This window comes from Lates calcarifer, linkage group LG15 (assembly GCF_001640805.2).
Source record: "Lates calcarifer isolate ASB-BC8 linkage group LG15, TLL_Latcal_v3, whole genome shotgun sequence".
NCBI classification, from domain to species: Eukaryota; Metazoa; Chordata; class Actinopteri; family Centropomidae; genus Lates; species Lates calcarifer.
The window spans coordinates 5,243,653-5,262,695 of NC_066847.1; the positions used below are offsets into that span (position 1 = coordinate 5,243,653).

The 19,043-nt window shown below is 39.2% G+C and overlaps 1 protein-coding gene across 5 annotated transcripts in view; it reads right to left on the minus strand.

Moving 5' to 3' along the window:
* ntrk1 (neurotrophic tyrosine kinase, receptor, type 1) overlaps positions 1-19,043 on the minus strand; it is a 57,768-nt gene that overhangs the window by 4,876 nt on the left and 33,849 nt on the right. For 4 of the 5 annotated variants that reach the window (XM_018699911.2, XM_051076218.1, XM_051076217.1 and 1 more), the window contains 12 exons: positions 16,702-16,770; positions 15,437-15,591; positions 14,267-14,409; positions 12,843-12,981; positions 10,016-10,348; positions 8,754-8,771; positions 8,589-8,647; positions 8,398-8,500; positions 6,523-6,678; positions 6,213-6,343; positions 5,052-5,224; positions 845-1,085 (listed from right to left, as the gene is read on the minus strand). In XM_018699911.2, the coding sequence (XP_018555427.1) occupies positions 845-1,085; positions 5,052-5,224; positions 6,213-6,343; positions 6,523-6,678; positions 8,398-8,500; positions 8,589-8,647; positions 8,754-8,771; positions 10,016-10,348; positions 12,843-12,981; positions 14,267-14,409; positions 15,437-15,591; positions 16,702-16,770 (1,720 nt within the window). The remainder of the gene's footprint in view (positions 1-844; positions 1,086-5,051; positions 5,225-6,212; positions 6,344-6,522; positions 6,679-8,397; positions 8,501-8,588; positions 8,648-8,753; positions 8,772-10,015; positions 10,349-12,842; positions 12,982-14,266; positions 14,410-15,436; positions 15,592-16,701; positions 16,771-19,043) is intronic. The other variant, XM_051076219.1, reaches the window with a different exon arrangement.

The following is a 19,043-nucleotide window of genomic DNA, read 5'->3' on the forward strand; positions in this document are numbered from 1 at the left end:
CAGACATGCCATCCTTGAGTAACATGGACATTTATTAAGCAAATCTCAAACAGATCTCAAACCGTATCATCCTTGAACTATCTATAAACAGCTTGAAATCAATGAGTCAGACATTCTGGACAAAAAAGAGCTTCAATTAACAGCAGTTTAATTCAATGTGCAAAAAGAAAATGAACTCACTGCCACCAAAATCATGTGAGATAGTCTCTTTGGTTTGTAATTTTTGCTAAATTTGTGAGTTCTCAAAGCAGTTGTTCATTGACATTGCCTTAATACCTGGAGTGGTTGAAAAACACTGTTTAAGTGACGTGAGGAGAGGAATTAATCTTTACTGGTACAAACCTTTTGAGAGCAAAATGCATGCTGTAACAGAGATGATCTCTGCAAAGTCAGAATCAGGCTCAAATCACAGAGGCTTTTCAAACTGAGAAAGGCAAGTAGGCACAGTGCTATAAGTCACTTTGGTTGAAAACAACTCATAAATCTAACAGAAATAATGTCAAACCTCACGGTGACAGCCTCACACAGTAATTACAACGATGTTGTGAAAAGAGGCTGAAATATGTCAAAAATTTAGATTGTACAAACTATGTGACACTTTCTTACTGATAACTTTAAGAACCACTACAGCATGGGTTTACTTGCCTATTCAATTATTTGTACAGACATGGCTATGGATGTATTAAAAGAGAGTGGAGCCAACGTACGTACGGGGTCTAAAAGGGTAATTTCAAAGCACCACATTCAATTTTCATTCACCTTCACTTGGGTAGCAGCAGAAATCTTAGAGGTGGAAGTCACAAAATGGTAAAACAGTCTTATCTGATCTTTTCCAGCCACTTACCCGATAGTAGTCTGTGCTGTAGATGTCTCGTGACATGCCAAAGTCTCCGATTTTGACCACCAGGCCCTCTCCCACCAGACAGTTGCGGGTTGCCAGGTCACGGTGAACAAAGTGCAGCGATGCCAGGTAGACCATGCCTGAGGCGATCTGGGCAGCGATGTGCAGCATCTGAGGCAGAGTGAGCTCGCCCAGTGGGGGCATCTTTGACTCCTCCAGGATACGAGCATCAGGGCCGTGAGCTCTGCAGAAATGACGGGACACGAGTGAGTGTTTCTGGATCAAAGTCTCTTGATCCACATTATTGTATAATGATATCTCTGCTTTATGAAACAGTTGTTATGGAACATGTGGGCCAGGCAGTGATGGAAGAAGTATTTAGACCCTTAAGAAAAAGTAATGCAAAGATTGTAAAAGTACTGCATTACATCCTATCCTATTTACACTGAAAGTATTTAAAGTAAACGTACTCTTTCTGCAGACAAAATTTTATATTCAGTTTTTTGTACTTTTCTTATCTTTGCTGTCAGTGAAACATGGGAATTTGATGTTATCATAAGACCTTAAACATTTATTTAAATGAAACCATCTGAGAAGGTGAGAGGGGAGATGTCTCTTTGGCAGAGCTGCTAACATTTCATAGGCATCTTAAACATGAGTAGACACCAGGGTTCACAGGACAAATGGTTTGGGGAGTCACTGGTTTTATCTTAAACAATAAATTGTACAAATTTATAAATGTATTGAACAGTTTTAATGTAAAATCTCAATCAAGAAGTATCATAGAAGTTGTTAAATAAATATAGTGGGGTAAAAAGTAAAACATTTCCCTCGGAAAAGTAGTGAATTAGTAATATAAACTCACAGATATTCAAACTACTCAAGTAAAATAACTAAAACTTGTACTAAAGTGCAGTGCTTTAGTCAGTGTCACTTTCCACCACTGGACCCAACAGCACATAAACTCAAGCTACTGATATTTAGAAATGCTGCAAAAAAGGCAAGGAAAGAAATTCATTATCTTTTGTTTTTATCATCACAGTTAAATAATCTTGTCAAACACTGCAAACTTGTTTCAAGGCAACAGGTCTGGATTTTCTTAAGTACGTTATTCAGTCTGTGTTTTAGTTTGAGCAGAGAAAGAACTCTGCAAATATTCTCTTTTTCTTTTGTTGAGTTGGTTAAAGGCAAAGTCATCACTGCAAAAAATGCACTGTTTAAGTAACTATCAAGTAAAAATAATGACACTGCTGGCTTCTAGAGAATTCCTGAAACCAAGTGAGCGAGCCCTTTCCAATGAGTACTGAGCTTTTATATAATGTACTTTGTGTAACTTCTGAAGTGTCATTGCTTTTTTCAAAACTACTTTTGAGGTCAGATGTCTTAGTAGATGCCAGGATATTTTTCATTGCAGTTCAGTGGGATTTTAATCATATACAGCTGAACTCCTGACCTCTGTGAAGTGTAAAGGGGACTGTATATATTTCCATATGTAAAGAACAGAATGCACTGGCCTCTACTATTCATCCATTTCTATTGGCTGTTCAGATTAATCAAGAAGGAGAGTTAGTTCCTCAGTATGCTGGTAACTATGGCATCAACCTTAGGTCACCTGCAGGACAATGAACCCAGCATGCAATCTGCAGATTGAACATTTCTGACATATATGGGCTCTTTAGAGCATTACAGACATGGTCGGAGTGACCAGCGTGAGCCTTTTAACAATGATGGTTGATAGAAAACATGAGGCTTGTAATACGCCTACAATTGATTTGCAATAATGCAATTCAGAGATGCAGAGCACATTGACTCTCAGTTGTTCTTGTGGATCATAAACACCCACTCTCACGTCTAACTCCAGCCTAAATGAGCAAATCACAGATGATGTGTCTCCATCCATCCTAATATCACTCCTCTCCACTTTGTCCCCTCCTTACAAAGGAAGTTGTCTATACAATCACTATTAGTTTAAGAGGCAGGTGGCAGGGTGGGAAAGCAGCTGCATTGTGGGGGCCCTCAGACATTTCACCCATTCTGTCTGCTGGAAATGCGATTTCCATCCATTGGTGAACATATATCTTGGGCAAAGTCTGTGTGCATGCCTGTGTGTGTGTGTTTTCATTCCCAATCTGTCTCCTGTGGAGGACACCTGGCAGACAGCATCCAACTGTGTCTGCTCTAATAGTTTTGTCAGATGGTTTCCCAGGTGCCAAGTGAGCTCTAATAGGTCAACACTGTCCCGGCCTCTCCAGAGGTTTCTAAACTTAGACGTTTTTAAATTACACTTTAAATGATTGAAAGGAGCTGTTTTAAAGCTCTTCCATCACCATGTCACACAACAATTCAAGTGTTATTATGAACTAATTTGCTACATAACCCCTTCTCAAGATATCACATTAGTTCAATATACAGTTCAAGGAAACTTGTCTATTTCTACTTCAGTGCAGAATCTGGTTATTTACTGTGTTCGTCAGTATTCAGATAGAATCCTGCCACATTTGAAATACACTTTATTTGCTATTATGATCTGAGGACATCTGGTAATTTATTTAGTTGCCCCGTGACATCTTCTGAATCACATGTGCACCAAAATATGAAAAACTTGCAACAAGATTCTGTCTGTAACAAAGCAAAATATTCTTCTACACAATTCACCACAGCCTCATTTTCTGTAACACTGGAATGACGTAAACTCTAGGGGGAAGAAAAGGGAGGATAAAACATGGAGTAAAGACAAGTAATTACAAAAATTAACAAGTTAACGAGTTGAATCAGTTTAACAAAAAAAATGGGCAATTCGTTTTATTTTGACTTGAAAACAAAGACATTTCCAGTGAATTTTAATTCACTGACTGTCTCTAGGTTCCCAGACACATAGGACACTTTCAAGGATAACTCTGGTATTATAGAACACAAGCCTTATTGGCCCATGTTTTTAGGTGTAAATGATTTATAGGGACAAAAATCTTTGGAATTGGTACTGAGCAAGAAAGGTGTACCTGGCCATCACGAGCAGCTGCTGCAATGTAATCAAACCGTATAATTATCTAGGTCAATACTGCTAACCCTGACTTTGAGTGTTGGAAAAAGGATTAAGATCCTTTACATGAGTAAAAGTAGCACACAGTAACACAAACAAAATCAAAATGGTCAAGACAGCAGTATTCCAGCAGCTCCCGTGTTCTGCTTGGTAAAATTTCTGTTTTTTGTCAATGGAGTCTGGTAGTGATACATGGTGATGTTTCTGGCTAAAACAAAAAGGATCATACTCTTTAATAAAGGTGTTGTCAGACACTCTGAGCCTGTCGGCAGTAAAAACAAGCAGTGGATTGCACTGCAGCAGCTTTTCGTGGTTGTCTGCTACACTGTTCTTGATCAATACTGCACCGATTCCAAAGATGTGTGTCCCTGTCAATCACTTACACCCCAAAACATGGAGGAAAAGGGCCCAAGTTCAAAAATACAAGTTATTCTCTACAGATGGAGAAAAAGCAGGAACATCAAAAATAGTCTGTACAGTCAAGTAGAGACACTTCCATTAATCTCTGTTTAAACACACAAAATCCACCTGCTATGTTGAGTGACCACTGGAACCACACGGTCCACTGAGGTCAGCTAAGTAGGTTTAACTTTTAAGCACAAAGAAGCTGCTGCGTACAGAAGCTTTGAGAAGTGTAGTCACCCATGTGATTGTCAGAGATTCTCACTTTCATCAGCTGTTTTAAGTATCAGCAATTAAAACACCCAGAGGGTTATCAATTATTTAAATTGTTACATATTATTTGATTAACTGAATTGATTAATTAACAAATCCTGAATTATATTTAACTGCTTCAGTTTCAGGGTCCTGGTATTGTGCGTGCTGGTCATGGCTGACTGGAGCATCAGAATAACACAGAACCATCATTGATATTTTTAGTAACACCTGCTAAGGAGAAGGACTATGATTGCTGTGATGCTGTGATAGGCAATTGAAAATAATCAGAGGAGAATATGTTCCCTTTAATGCACAGCTAAGCTACAGCTTTTCATATATAACTTTTACTGAGTTATTGAGATGAGGAACATAATCTAATGTTTGGAATTATGATATAACAAAATGTTGTAAAAACCACCTGCATGTAATTAAGATTCAACATTTTGTTCAGCTGGGATGGACAGTTGTAGAGAGCGTAACCCTAAGGTCCTAATGAGCAGGTTTACTACATACCGAAGGAAGCGGTTGAGGTCTCCATGCCTCATGTATTCGAACACCATGGCCAGCGGCTCCCCATCCGTACAGACGCCGTAGAATCGCACAATATGCTGATGCTGGAGCACAGTCAGCAGCTCCGCCTCCCTCTGGAAGTCCTGCCGGGTTGACTCGTTGGCGTCCTTCAGAGTCTGTAACCACACAAAGATCATACATTTACATAAACATGCTTTTCTCACACATGTACAACAGTATAAAACCATATAACAGAAATAGCAAAGGCCTCTTAGAGTTTGAGAAAGTTGCCAGTCTTACAAACATTTTTTGCAGCACATGTTGGTTATTGGTCTTGAAGTTGAAAAGTTAAACATCTTTAAATTAACAGCATTAAAAGCAACAAACAGTGACAGAGTAGGCAACAGGCAACTGTGTGGGTTTGTATGTTTCAAATGAGTTTTTTTGTTAACTAGGACCCAGAATCGCTTGTTACGCCCCTGCTTGTGAGTGATGATGTGTTGCAATAAAAGCATATGTCAGATTAATGGGATGATAAAGATTCATCATCTTGTTTTTATTCGCTGTGGTTTGCATTAACCTGTTGTAACATGAGCTGTGTATTAAACCACCTGACTGTCCTTTAACAGAGACATCTCACTCTGAAACCACAGGATGTTATTTCAGCATACAGAGGACTAAAGTATAAGTGCTGTGTACTTACTTTTACTCATCGTGATGCAGTAACAAGTTGCATTATTGAGGACTGCATGTTTTTAAGTATTAATTTATTGAGTATTTTTGCTTTTATAAGCAGACAGTGGAGAGCTGAGAGGAGGAATGAGAAACAACAAGCGACACAGGACTTCAAAATTTTGCTCCTTTTAAGTAAAATACTTTAAAATTTCAATCAATTCACACTGGAAAAGGAGCACCTGGGTGCTACTTAAATATGACTGCTATTTTGAAAGTTCAGGTTCCTCATTGTAGCTGTAACAATAAAATGTTATTTTCACCTATTCTTGAGAAGAAGTCTACAGTAACAGTATTCCTACTTAAAACTCTCCTTAATCTTGGACCGACATGGTTTCACTAATGCTGACAATCTTTAGAGGAAATGAACATACATACAGTGAGAGACTGCTTTAGAAACAGTGCAGTGGAAGTAATGGAAGAATTACTCGCCTTGATGGCGACCAGCATCTTGTCGCTGTCGGGGCTCAGGTTGGCACACTCTGCCAGATAGACTTTGCCAAACGCTCCTTCACCCAGCTCCCACTTCAACACAATGTCCTGCCGCTTAATGTGCTGGACACCTGATCAGAAAATACAGAGAGGGTTTGAAAATACGGGTGAAAACATCCGACAGGACAGTAAAAGTGTATCATACTTGTTCTAGATTTTACCACTTAAATGCAGTAGTGACCATAACAGCTGGGAAATTTGAAATATTACAGAAATTACTAAACAAATAACCACAAGAAATGGGACTCACACATGTCTTTATCCTTGATGATGCCGCAGAAGTACTGTGGATTCTCGACAAAGCTGGATAAACCAGAGTCTTCATCTGAGGAAGGCGGGCTGGTTCCGAAGTTCATGAAACGAAGCGACACAGCCAGGTCATCCTCTGTACCCAAAACTGATGAACCTAATGAAACAGGGGGCGGGGGGGATGCAAACAAGCAAAACTGAATGATATGTAACACCTAATCAGTCTCCAACCATTTGTGATTGCAGTGGCCTTCAAAAGAAGTAATTCAGAACCCATTTTTCTCCTTCGAAGAATCGACGCTCTCCACCATCAACTTAGTTGCACATTTGTTGGTACCATGGTGACAGATGATGACAAGCTCTAATAATCACCATCATCAACCATGTAGCAATCAGGCTACATTGAACTGAAAAAATGACCCTATAGGAAGCTTGAATGGGTAGCAACCCCGGACTACAGTGCGTATTAAAAGCCAAACAAGTGGGGCCCAAATTGTAAAACCCCACTCAGCAAGGCAAACCACAGAACCCCCAGAGTACAACACAGTAGAAAATGGAACAACAAAGAGAGAGCATAGAGGCAATGGAGAGAAGGAAACAGGGAGCAGGGTCCACTTAGGCAATCAGGCCCACTTAGGCACTTTGAGAGTAAAAAGGGTAGATGTATGTGTGTGTATGTGTTGGGGGGTGGGGTCAGAATGGAGCTATATCACGTCTAACTGTTCCTTCATTCATTCATCCATCCATCCATCCATCTTCTTTAATGGCCCTCACCACGTGGCAGTGGCCAAGGGAGGTTTCTGCTGCTGTTCTCATGCAGTAATTAAGGCACTTTAGCCCGGCCGACACAGCGGCTGCCTGTGTGCAAAGTTACAGCTCAGTGGAAATCCTATATTAGCCAGTCTCTCCTGTGCGTTGCCTTCTGAGATCCTGACAGAACCATCTGTGACTTGAAGTAGTAATTTGGCAGAACGTTTGATTATGGCTCATTCCTGTTCAGATGTGCTTGTTTTCAGATATGAGTCTGGTCTGAGACTGTGTCATCTACTGGGCTAAAGACACAAGTACAGCAACTGACAGATATGGAAGTTGAATTATATGCCAGATACTTGCATCAGCTGTCTGCAATAATGGCTTTCTCAAAAACTTATTTTGACTCCAAACCTGTCATGTCAAAGAAATCATAATGCTATAGATGAAACTTGTGGGAGTCTGTACAAGACTGACATGTTAAAGGAATAGTTTGACATTTTAGGAAATATTCTTATTTGTTTTCTTGTTGAGAGTTAGATGAGAGGGTTGATACCAATGTCATGTCTTAGCTTAGCATAAAGATTGAAAGCACAGGGAAACAGGAAGCCTGGCTCTGTCCAAAGTTAGAGAATTTGAAATAGTTTAGAAATAGTTACAGCATGTAACTCAAGCAAGTATTTTACAAGAAGAAACACAAATATGTGGCCCAGATATTTGCCTGAATAGTTTTTTATCTCATATAACTCTAATGTCTGTAGACAGCTTTCTGGGTATTTGATAAGATGATAGTTAAAAAGACTGGATATAAAGATTTTCAGGAGAAACATAAAAAATCTCAGACACAGAGTGGTAAGAATATTTCATAATAATTGCTAAACTATCCAATGTGTAAAAGTCCTCTTGTAGCTGTTTTGGACACTCAAGGACAAATTCTTTTAAGGAAGAGTTCACCATTTTGCAAATATGCATAAATACCACTCTCTTGTTTCTATGCTTAAAATGAACAACCAGTTAGTTTAGCTTTTCTTTGCCAGGTCACTGACTTCCTAAAACACCAACTTGTCATTTTTACAGTTAGGAGGACATGTTAATAATTGAGCTTTAGAAGTGAAAACCAACTTACGGTGAATACCAAACTTGGAATGCTGGCCACACCTGTTAATAACCAAAACCATGATAAGGAGAAAGGTGCAGGCAAACACAGCAAGACCCACAGCCACAGACACCTGTACAAAGACATGCAGATTTGTAGTTACACTCAGTAGCATTATTGATACAGTGGTTGTTACGGTTGCATTGGGAATGATGACTTACCACAAACACTCGACTCTCTGAGTTCTCTGTGACGTCCATGACTGATTTGTTTGTAGGAACTGAGGGGGTAGAAATATGTTTTTATTACAGACACATCTCACATCAGGCAGTTTTGAGGAGACACAGTGAGAAGTTTAGGAGAATCAAAATCAATCAGAGACTTACCTGGATTCACATTGTGGACTGGCATGAGGGAAGTGAGAGCACAAACAATTTTATGAACACACAGCGAGCAGTTCCCATGATGCAACCTGTGCTATTCAAGGTTGTGTTAAGCAACTTATTAAGAATTCAATATGAAACCCTGGGCAATGAAGACCAGCTGACTGCCTACCACTGGACTGTGGATATTCAGCCATTTAATCTTGTTTTCTACATTAGGTACTGCATGTTAATTTGGCTTCATAATCACACTGTTTCTTACCTATCTGGCGGGTTTTGTGATTTATGTAACTTGGTTGCCACAACAGTGTAATCTCCCTTTGGGATTAATAAAATACTCTCATCTATTTTGTGTCATCATTGTGTTACCTGTTATTCTTTTGATCAATCAAGCTTTAATGCTTCTGCTTAAGACTTAAGTCTCCTGAAATCTCTTTCATCGTGAGTTCACCAGCTCACAAGATTTCCATCATACCTTTCTGCTCTCAAGCATTATGTTAACGTCTGATTCAAAACAATTGTTTTGACTCAAAGCCTGTTGTCTCAAAGAAATCTTGATGCTGCCGGTTAAACTTTCACAGTTTTCCCAATTCAACTGACTTGCTGAAGAACTTTTATATTATAGCTGATTAATACTGAAAACTGGCACAGTTGTTATTATTCTCAGAGTCAACGCACTAAGTGATGTATTAAAGGAATAGTTCAAGGTTTTGAAAACTTGTTTAAAAAGCTAACAAACTATCACATTGGTTCACATGCTGTTTATTCAACTGATGTGTATGTGTATGTGTATGTGCACAGAATATGATGATTAAAATCGTGTTTGGGAATCCCACGGACTCTGGTTTGTTCTTAAGGAACTAATTTTCTAGTAAAAACGCATATGCTCCTTGTTAGTTTTGTAATGAAGGATCACTGGTACCTTCACAGTGTGATGCACCATTTTATTTGAGGGGACAAAATATAGAAGCTAATAATTAAGCAATTAGTAATTAGTGAGTAGTTATTAACTTTTTCCCACTCAGCAGCTGAATCAGATTTAATCAGGAATGACTCTGAAAAACAGACTTGATGCAGGTTGTAGTGGACCTTACAGTAAAGTGTTGCCATTTAAAACCAAGTGTTTCAACACTGGACCAAGCAGTACTAAAGTTATAAGATATTCAGATTAATTTCTCCTTCAGCTGCCCCCTAATGGCCTCCTCCTTTGTTATGGCACACACGGAAAAACATCCCAAAGCTACAAAACAATATCAGGAGCTTACCGGGAATGGCCCCGTCAGGATCGAGGGTCCCAAAAGGGTTGTCCATAAAATTCCCAATGGCGGTGGCCTGATCCCTTCCCAGTTTGTTCTGCACAATCAGAGTGTAGAGGCCATTGTTGAGGTGTGTGGGCTTGTTGAGGAAGAGGCATCCGTGTTTAACTGATCCGTCAGATGAGTCAGTGATGAACTGGGTGTATGTATAGACTGTCTCGTTCAGTAGTTTGCCATTGTGCAGCCAGGTGAAGCTTGGCTCAGGATTACCGTCCACAGCAAAGGGGAAACACCAGAAATGTTGCTGCACAGCGTCTCTCAGGAAAAGGATTTTGACTGGAACTGTTGGGAGATGACAGATTTGGGGGCGGTTAGAGAAGCAGCACACTGTAACTCTCTTTCCTCCTCGACACGCGGTGCCACAAGCTGGTAAACTGCTACAGACTTTGTATTTCCAAACTGAAAAGTCAGCTAAGCCTGCTTTTTCCTCCTGTTTTCAGTCTCTGTCCTAACATCTCTTCACATCTAACCCTAAGCTAGAGCTGCAACTGCAGTTCACAAATTCCAAATTTCTCTCTTTCCTGCTTCTCTAATGTAAGGATTAACTGGTTTTGTCCATTTCATATAATTGTTGATTAAATATATGTAGATTTGGGGGTTGGAATGACAAAAATAGGGTTTTTGAAGATGTTATTGTGGGCTATTTCTTTCATGATTTTTGAGATTGTGGAGACTAAACGATTAATCAACAAAACAAGAGAAAATCAGCAGATTAACTGATAATTGTTAGTTGCAGCCATACTCAAGGCAATAAAATGATAAAGCTTCAAAATGTTTAAGTATTGCATCATGTTATTGTAAATATGCAACTGCCAATGGTGGAAGAAGTATTCAATTAATTTCTTTAAGTTTAAATGCAATATGGGGTACTAGCAACAAAATGTACCAAAGTATCTAAAGTAAAAGTGCTTATTATGCAGAATCATATGTATATGTGAAATTATAATCTGAAAAGTAACTATGAACTGTAGCTGTCAGATACATGTAATAAAACTGAAGAATAAAGCAGCGTAAAATGGAAATACTCAAGGCTAATACTCAGTGCAAGTACCTTAAAGTTGTAAAGTTGTAAAGAATAGAAGAAGAATTGCCAAGAAGTAAAATAATAATTACAGAGATGCTGAAATAAATGCACATGCCTATATGTCATGATTTTATGCTGCATGTGCACCTTGATCATAGGTTCCATGTGAGTTTCCATTAATCAATGTTCTCCATCTGTACTGCAAACCTGTGCTGACCTGTTATGAATAATGAATCCTGGTCATCGTCGTGCCCCTGACCACAAAAGCTACCTGGAAGCTCAGCTGGACGTGAAGTTACAGGAAATGGCCTCATTTAGATCGAATATGACTCTCAAGTGCAGAGACCCCTCGTTCTGCCCGTGCTGTTCTGCTGCTCTTAACCCATGACCCAGCCTCAGAAAGTGCTGTGCTAAGGGGGATACTGAGGCATTTGTCTCTTTACTCAGGGCTAAAGTCTGTTATACGGAGTAAAAATTAGTGCTATTTATCACATTTAACTAATCATCCATTAGCGACCTCTACTAATCTTACACAAGCTATTTCACTGCGGGGGTTAAAAGAAAGGCTAGAATTATGGTTAATGAGTCTGCCAGGTCTCACACTTCATTGCAGCATTAGACAATTAACATTTTGAAAAAAATGTGGCAAATATACAAAATGATTCCTGACATCGTTCCAGGCCTTTGTGTGCAAAATATTAACTTTTGTGATGATGGATACTGATGAAGTGTGTTCTCTGAATTCACCTTTAGACTTTAAAGTTAAAAAATGACATTGCAAAAAAGCACAATTCAGAAAGGTTCTTTTATGAGAGGGAAGCTACATGAGTGCCATGAATCAATGGCACAGAGAGCCACTCAGCAGTAAACACCCACTGTTCTGGGAGGTAATTAAGAGTAATTAAAGGGCTAGCGGTTAACGAGTGTCCGTCCACCAGGGGGGCTGATGTTGATAGATTAGCTGCACTAACGCATTTACAGAATGCCAATCACTGTGGATGAAGCGGTTTTCCGGAGTAGGAGGGAAAAGTCCATTAGCACAGGCTCAAATCAGATATTCACACGGGTTATCAGCCCCATTTTCCTGATGTTCATTATCTGTCCCTTGATGCTCGTGCATTTGGCTTCAGCTGATCGGCGCCTTCGCTCTTTTTGGCTTTATTTTCTAATGAGTGTCACTGAGTTGGTGATATACGATATTGTTTGGCCAGTATTTTCAGTAATGTATCACTAATGCATCTGACTGTATTTTCTGTGGGACCACTGGGTGCTGTCATTCCTCAGTATTCCTCAACTTCCAGATGCACTAATGCATCTGAAAAGAGAAAACAACAGTAAACCTCCTGGGTCAAGCTGCAAGCGTAATTTAGAAGTACAGAGGTGAAGGAGTTCTTTAAGAGCAAGGAGAGGTAAGTTCACTTCCCTTTGTCCCCTCATTGTATCCCTGCATTAAATGGCAAGCCATACCTGCAGCACTTCACTCATATTATTTCAACACTTTTCACCAGTTGCCAGAGTGAGTGGCAGATGACAGAGAGCTCCATTAGAAGCATGGTGGGTACATACTCATATTTGTAGAAGGGGTATTTAGAAGAAATCAGTGCAGTGCATTTTTCTTTTCTCTGGCTGTCCACCCTGCCTGCACGAGAAAAATGGCCCCAGTGTGCTCTCGCCCTAACCTCCATTAAGCCTGACGACTTGTATTGAGCCTGTGAGCTCTCAGGAGTGTGGTTTTATTTTGCAGGCACTTACACTCAATGTCCAATTGCACCATCTCCTCCCTGGGCCCAGCTTGGTTCTCTGCCTCACAGGTGAGATTGCGCAGGTTGTCTTTGGAGGAAACGTTGCTGAGATGAAGGACCAGCTCTAATGTGGAGCCCCAGATTCTCTCCTGCAGCAGCCGACAGCGCACACAAAGAGCAGAGGAGGTTAATGCACCCGGGTCACAACTGCACAGCTACTGCTGGATCACTTAGAGGTATACAGGTAAGAGGGATGAAGTGGGATCCAATTTACTCTACTGTAGATCAATAGATTACAGAAGGCATCAATACTTTTGGACTTCCAAAGCCCATCTGTGGCTTTTAGCCCAAACTACTGTGAAGAACATGTCTTGAAAAATTAAGAGGTTAAGTGCTGTGGACTGAATAAAATAACTTGTAAATTGACACTTTGCTAAGCCTTGCTCCTTTGTTTCTAGGGTCAGAGCTACTATGGTGCTTTCACAGCACTCCCTCAAGAAATATTATCCAATTTTTGGAAAAATGAAAAAGCAATTTCAGAGAGAAGACAGAGGTGTCTACAGTATGTGTTTAAGGGATATATCCAGGATGCCAAACTATGTCAGCAGCAAAAACGTGTTAAAAAGATAAAGATAACGATGAAATGAACAACATACAAGACAGAACAGTGACAAAGAACACAGGAAAATCCTGATTAAGCAAAAGAAAATAGGAACATGGACAGATTGCTAAGAATGTAACTCCCTTATTTTGGTATTTGTATTTAATTGCATTAGTTGGTTCTACAATTATATAAAAGAAAAACTTTCAATAAAAACTAAAATGATGAAAAAAGATAAAGATAAAAGCTAAAGCCACAGGTCACAGTGTAAAAGTGAACCACAGCATCACCTGCAAATTAAAACAGAAGAGGTTTTTATTCTGTTAAAACTATTAAAAAGCAAAAGCATGTGTATACATTTGAGAGCTAGTGTAGCATAGAAGAGCCAGTAAATGATTAACATGCTTGAATATCCATGTTACACTTTCTCCAGACACAACATTCAACCATGATTAGCTCAAATTCCACAAAACCAGCCTGAAAATGAAGAAAATACCAAACAACTGAATGAGAGTTGCACACCAATATGGCTGTTGGACCCCGGTCGGAGGTGACTGATGTTAGACTGTGATTGGCCAGTCTTTGTCAATTCATTTCACTTAGTTGGGCCAAGGCTGCTGAGCCCCTAAGTTGTGACATTATCCTATAAAAATATATATGACTGTAACAACCAGGTGATGTGATGAAGCTTGATCCATTATTTGATAATATTGGATATTATGTTGGCTTCCCTATATATCATCGTTGGAAATGTTTTTACAAACTTGATCTTTTTATTGTCGATATCTGTACAACATATACAGCACATATACTGAAAAAAAAAAACTCATTACCTGGGTAAGGAATGGAGAGCTGAGCCCCTCAGTTTGCCATCTCACGCTGGGAGTAGGACTTCCTGTCACATGACACTCAAATGTCAGGTTGCCTCCTTCTTGAATCTTGTACTGAGAGTAGACAATAGACACCACAGGCAGACCTGAGAGCAACAGAAGAAGAAGCACAGGTCCCTAATGAGATGGTAAAACTGAGCTGAGCTTTTCTAGCAGTTCAGAGAAACAGCACAGGGCCAAAAACTCTCTCATATGTTTCCTGGCAACAAGATGTTCCTACTGTATGCGATTAAGGAAACAATGCTGAGCCAATTTCTTCCCTACATTTCACTGCACCTGCTTGTTGGGGGCATTAATAACACACGATAGAAACAACATTTTTGTTTTTCCTTTTCAAGCTAACTGGATGAAGCTGCATCATTTCAAATATTAATTACACAGCATGATAAAGACAAAAACATGTCGCAAACTTTATCATAAAATATTTGCAGATCCCCTCCAGACATGCTCTCCTCCCTCACAGAAAAAAAATCCACAATATATGAATATGCAAATTATTTTCATATGCATATTCTTCATATTCTCACTGTATGTACACTGGAGGGTTTGAGTTTTCACACCACACGTAAAGTGAAAACTGCCTTTCAGCATCACAGCCCTGTGCAAAAGTTTTAGGCACTTAGGATGTTTAGATTTTTATCCATCATGCAGTACCATCAGGTAAAGAAACACTCATAGAGAACTATCCTCAGAGACTGGAAGGATGGTCTGCCCCCCACAGAGCCCTGATGACAACATCATGGATTACATGAAGAGACAGAAAACACTGAGACAGCCTAAAGTTGTGGCGATTTCTCCAAGATGCTTAGAACGACCTACTGCAGCTGCCAAGTTCCTTGAAAAATTATGTTTTTTTTCTTTTTACTGCACTTTATATAAAGTTAACTGATAAATGAAAAAACATTTGAAATCATCCTCACTTTACCTTTAGTGTCTGAACCTTTCACACAGTGCTGTAAATTATTTTGACAGCGAGAAATAAATATATCTTTTAGTAGACTGGGCTTAAAACTTATTTATCTTCATGAGATTTGATTATCACTTACATCTTACAGTAAATATGCATTCCTAATAACAATATATGACTGATATCAAAACGAAACTCAAACTCACTGCAGTTATCTAACACCAAAGAGTTGAGGGGTATTTCCTCGTTGTCTGAGAAACAGGACAACATCTGGTTGTCCAGGTCACCGCGGTCATTACGCTGCCACTGCTGTAGCCAGTAGTGGTCACATGAGCAGATGAGAGGGTTGTCCCTCAAAACCCTGAGGAGAAAAAAAAAAAAGGAAAAGGCGAAAAAAGGAGGGGAAAAAAACAGGTCAGGTTTTTCTCTCTTTTATATCAATTTTTCTGATGAGAAAGCACAAGAAAGACAAGAATTTCTACATTAGAAGTAAAATTTCTGCGGAGAAACTCATGCATGAGTTTATTTATTATGAAACATACTCTCTTTATGTAAGAGGTTGAGCTTTCAAAAACTTTATGAACCATAGCCTATAAAAAAAGTGCACTGAAAAGAGCACTATCAATCAATCTGCAAAAATAATAATTTCTAAATAAGTTAACTTGTGAATTAACCTTGATTTAAGTGTGGTGAGGGCACAACAGCATGAGAGATACAAAGATATATTATGAAGCTGACCTTAAAAATATTTGTATTTCTACATCACTTCTTTTGTATTTTACCTGCAATCTTTGTACTTTAAAGAAGCAGCACATAATAACATCTGTTCAGAGCACAAAAACTTTTCTATTGGCAAAACAGAATCTCAAATAAATCCTTTATCCTTGTGTTAATTTTGACATGTTTCACTAATTAAAACCAATATGTATGTGAATATTAAGAATTGGGTGCTTAGTGGCTCTGATTCCCCATTGCAGAAGGATATACTTTTACTCACTTCTCTCACTTTTTTGTAAAAAATGTTTCTTTCTCTTTTTTATGCGCAAATTGAAAATGCACATAAAATCAGGTGGATGGAAACACACTTTGGATTTTTTAAGATGCATTTGATTCTTTATTATCGGTGGAACAAATACTGCTTGGATTTTTTATTATTTATTATACTTCTGTGTTTTGCATTGGGAACACTAGAAGACCAAATCACTGAGTAACATACTGTACAGAGTGCTGAGAACACAAATGGGACTAACCAGAAATGTCTGTAAAGGTTTATCTTGTGAGGCCTGCACTGATGGACACATTTTCTCAGAGTCGACAAGCTGCAGACCTCCTTCAACTTTGTCTGATGCTTATGACTTTTTTGCCTCCATTTCTCTTGATATAATCAGTAAGAGTATTCTCTCCCTTACAGTTGCCTAAAAGGAATCTACATGAATGAGACTATCCTCATCCTCAGTTTAAAGTGACTCACAGGTTGAGCAAAGGTAGAAAATGAAACACCCTCCAGGAGATGTGTTCGAGAGAGTTTGATGCCAGGTTTCTGTGAAACAGAGAGAGGACATATATTATCAACAACATGCACTTTGCTTCTCTGTCGCTATATGTAGCACAGCTTTAATTTCATTTATTTGGTACCTAGTTTGTGAAAGCTTTCACATGAGATACCTTTACTCTGGATTTTACAAACAGCACAAACATCAGTTTATACATGAGAGGAAATAACCACCTTAAAACACAAGATCTGTTGGAATCTGTTGATTTGCTACCACATATACACAACAAGGTAACAGTACCATGGCAGTGTAGGTGAAATGAGATTTGCAATCTTGCCATCTGCTCAAATGTTTCAGGGAAAAAAGCCTAAATAAAGGGAAAATTCTAGTAAAAATGTTCTTTTCATTTTTATAATCTAGTCCTGTTCTGCAGTTGAGTCATGCTGTGATGTGATTGCTTCACTTTAAAAACAATGCTTACCTGCTTTGAATTACTCTCAGTGGAAAACGTTAATGCATCCAAATGGGTTCTGATCAATTACCTTGGCAAGTATTTCACACCAGCCAGGAGCCACATTCACAAACACCTCCAGCACAACTCTCAGTGTTTGCTTAGTGTTCAGTACATTAGGTGATTAGTCCAGAGTCACAAACACTTCTCGGAGGAAGGACGCAGCTCATCTACACAGACTGAAATACTTCACAGAACTGCATTTCGGGGAAATAAAGATTGTCTTTTATTGTAGGTATGTAACTTTTTTTGATACAGTGCACTGATAAAACCACAGAGACACTACCTGCTGTGGGTTTTTAGTCAATTTAACAGCATGGGTCTAAGGGTGGAAATACATGTCAGTAAATTGATTACTTTTATTTAGACTAAAATATCTCAACAACTATTGGATGGATGGTCATGAAAATTTGCATGAACATTCATGGTCCCCTGCTGATGAACCCCCCCTGACTTTAACAATCCCCTAACAATTCCCATAGTGCCAACAGCAGATTGACATTCTCTGGCTTTCTGGTTTTTGGTAAAACATCTTGAAAGCCATTGGTTGTGTTGCAGTGTCATCACGTTAGGTACAGACAATCATGGTTTCATCAGGTCAAAATTTTGATTTATTTAATACTTTGGTTTATGACCATATACTTGCTGATGGCATTCCCATCAGACTCAGCTGCACTTTGTTCAAATTTGTTGAACTTTTACCTGAGGTGCACAGACCTCTGTGGGCTCAGCCAGTCGCAGTGGTGACTACTGTTTGATTTGAAATATGTCAAAAAACGAATTACCGGTGTTTCTAAATTTCCAGAATAAAAAATTCAACTCGTATTGAGACTGGACAAAAAATATTTTCACTTGGCACAATATCAGCACAAAGATGCAGCGACCAGGTTTGTTACAAAAAAGCAGTTTGAGTCTCTGACACATGATCTACTGCTAACGACATTATAATTGTAGCTAAGGTGGCACCATTCAATTCAGCACCACTGGTGACTTCAAAAGTGGAAAATACTGTGCCAACCAAGGCTGAAAATGCAGCATGAGACCATTTTCCCACTGTGATGTGAATATGCTTTTAGTTCTGCTTACTTCTCAACTACATTTCAAAGAATTTTAACACAAATACAGTGATTAAGCCTACATCCAAAATGATGTATGTCAGGCTATTGTAATAATGCTATGACAGATGACTGCTGCATATCCTTTTGTCAATCCTCTCAGGCCACTAAAATATCATCACAGTGGCTCTCAAATGATCCTCAGACAGCCAAGAAGCCAGGCTGTAAATAACCCTCCCTCAGAAGATGACAAAAAGCCACACTGGGGAGCATGCACATGGAAGCCAATACATATTCACTCAGGCAGGGCCAAGGGTTCAATTATTTGTTTTCCTTGCTCCCAAAAGTTCATGTCAGATGGGTTAGCCATTGGGGCTTATCCATTACCAGCTCAATTCCTCCCAAGTCCACAGGGGGAGAGCAGAGCCGGGAATAGCAGATCATTCTCCTTTAGCCATTCTAAACACCTGAATACATTTTTATGAAAGGTGATTGAGTTCCAGGAGGTTTGAGGATGAAGATGAGAGCACAAGGAGAGGAGAGGATGATGGTTTGGTTATAGTCAGTCCCTCTTAAGCTCAAATCATCTGTCACACAGAAGCCCCTATACTCCACTCAGCCCCAGCCCACCCTCTCCTTCCACAGTGAAATATTGATTAAGTGATAATGGACCCTTAGTGGAGTGTATTTATTATGCATCAGTTGTCGATAATCCGCCAAAGTGAGCGAGTAAAGGGTGGCTGGTGGATGTCTT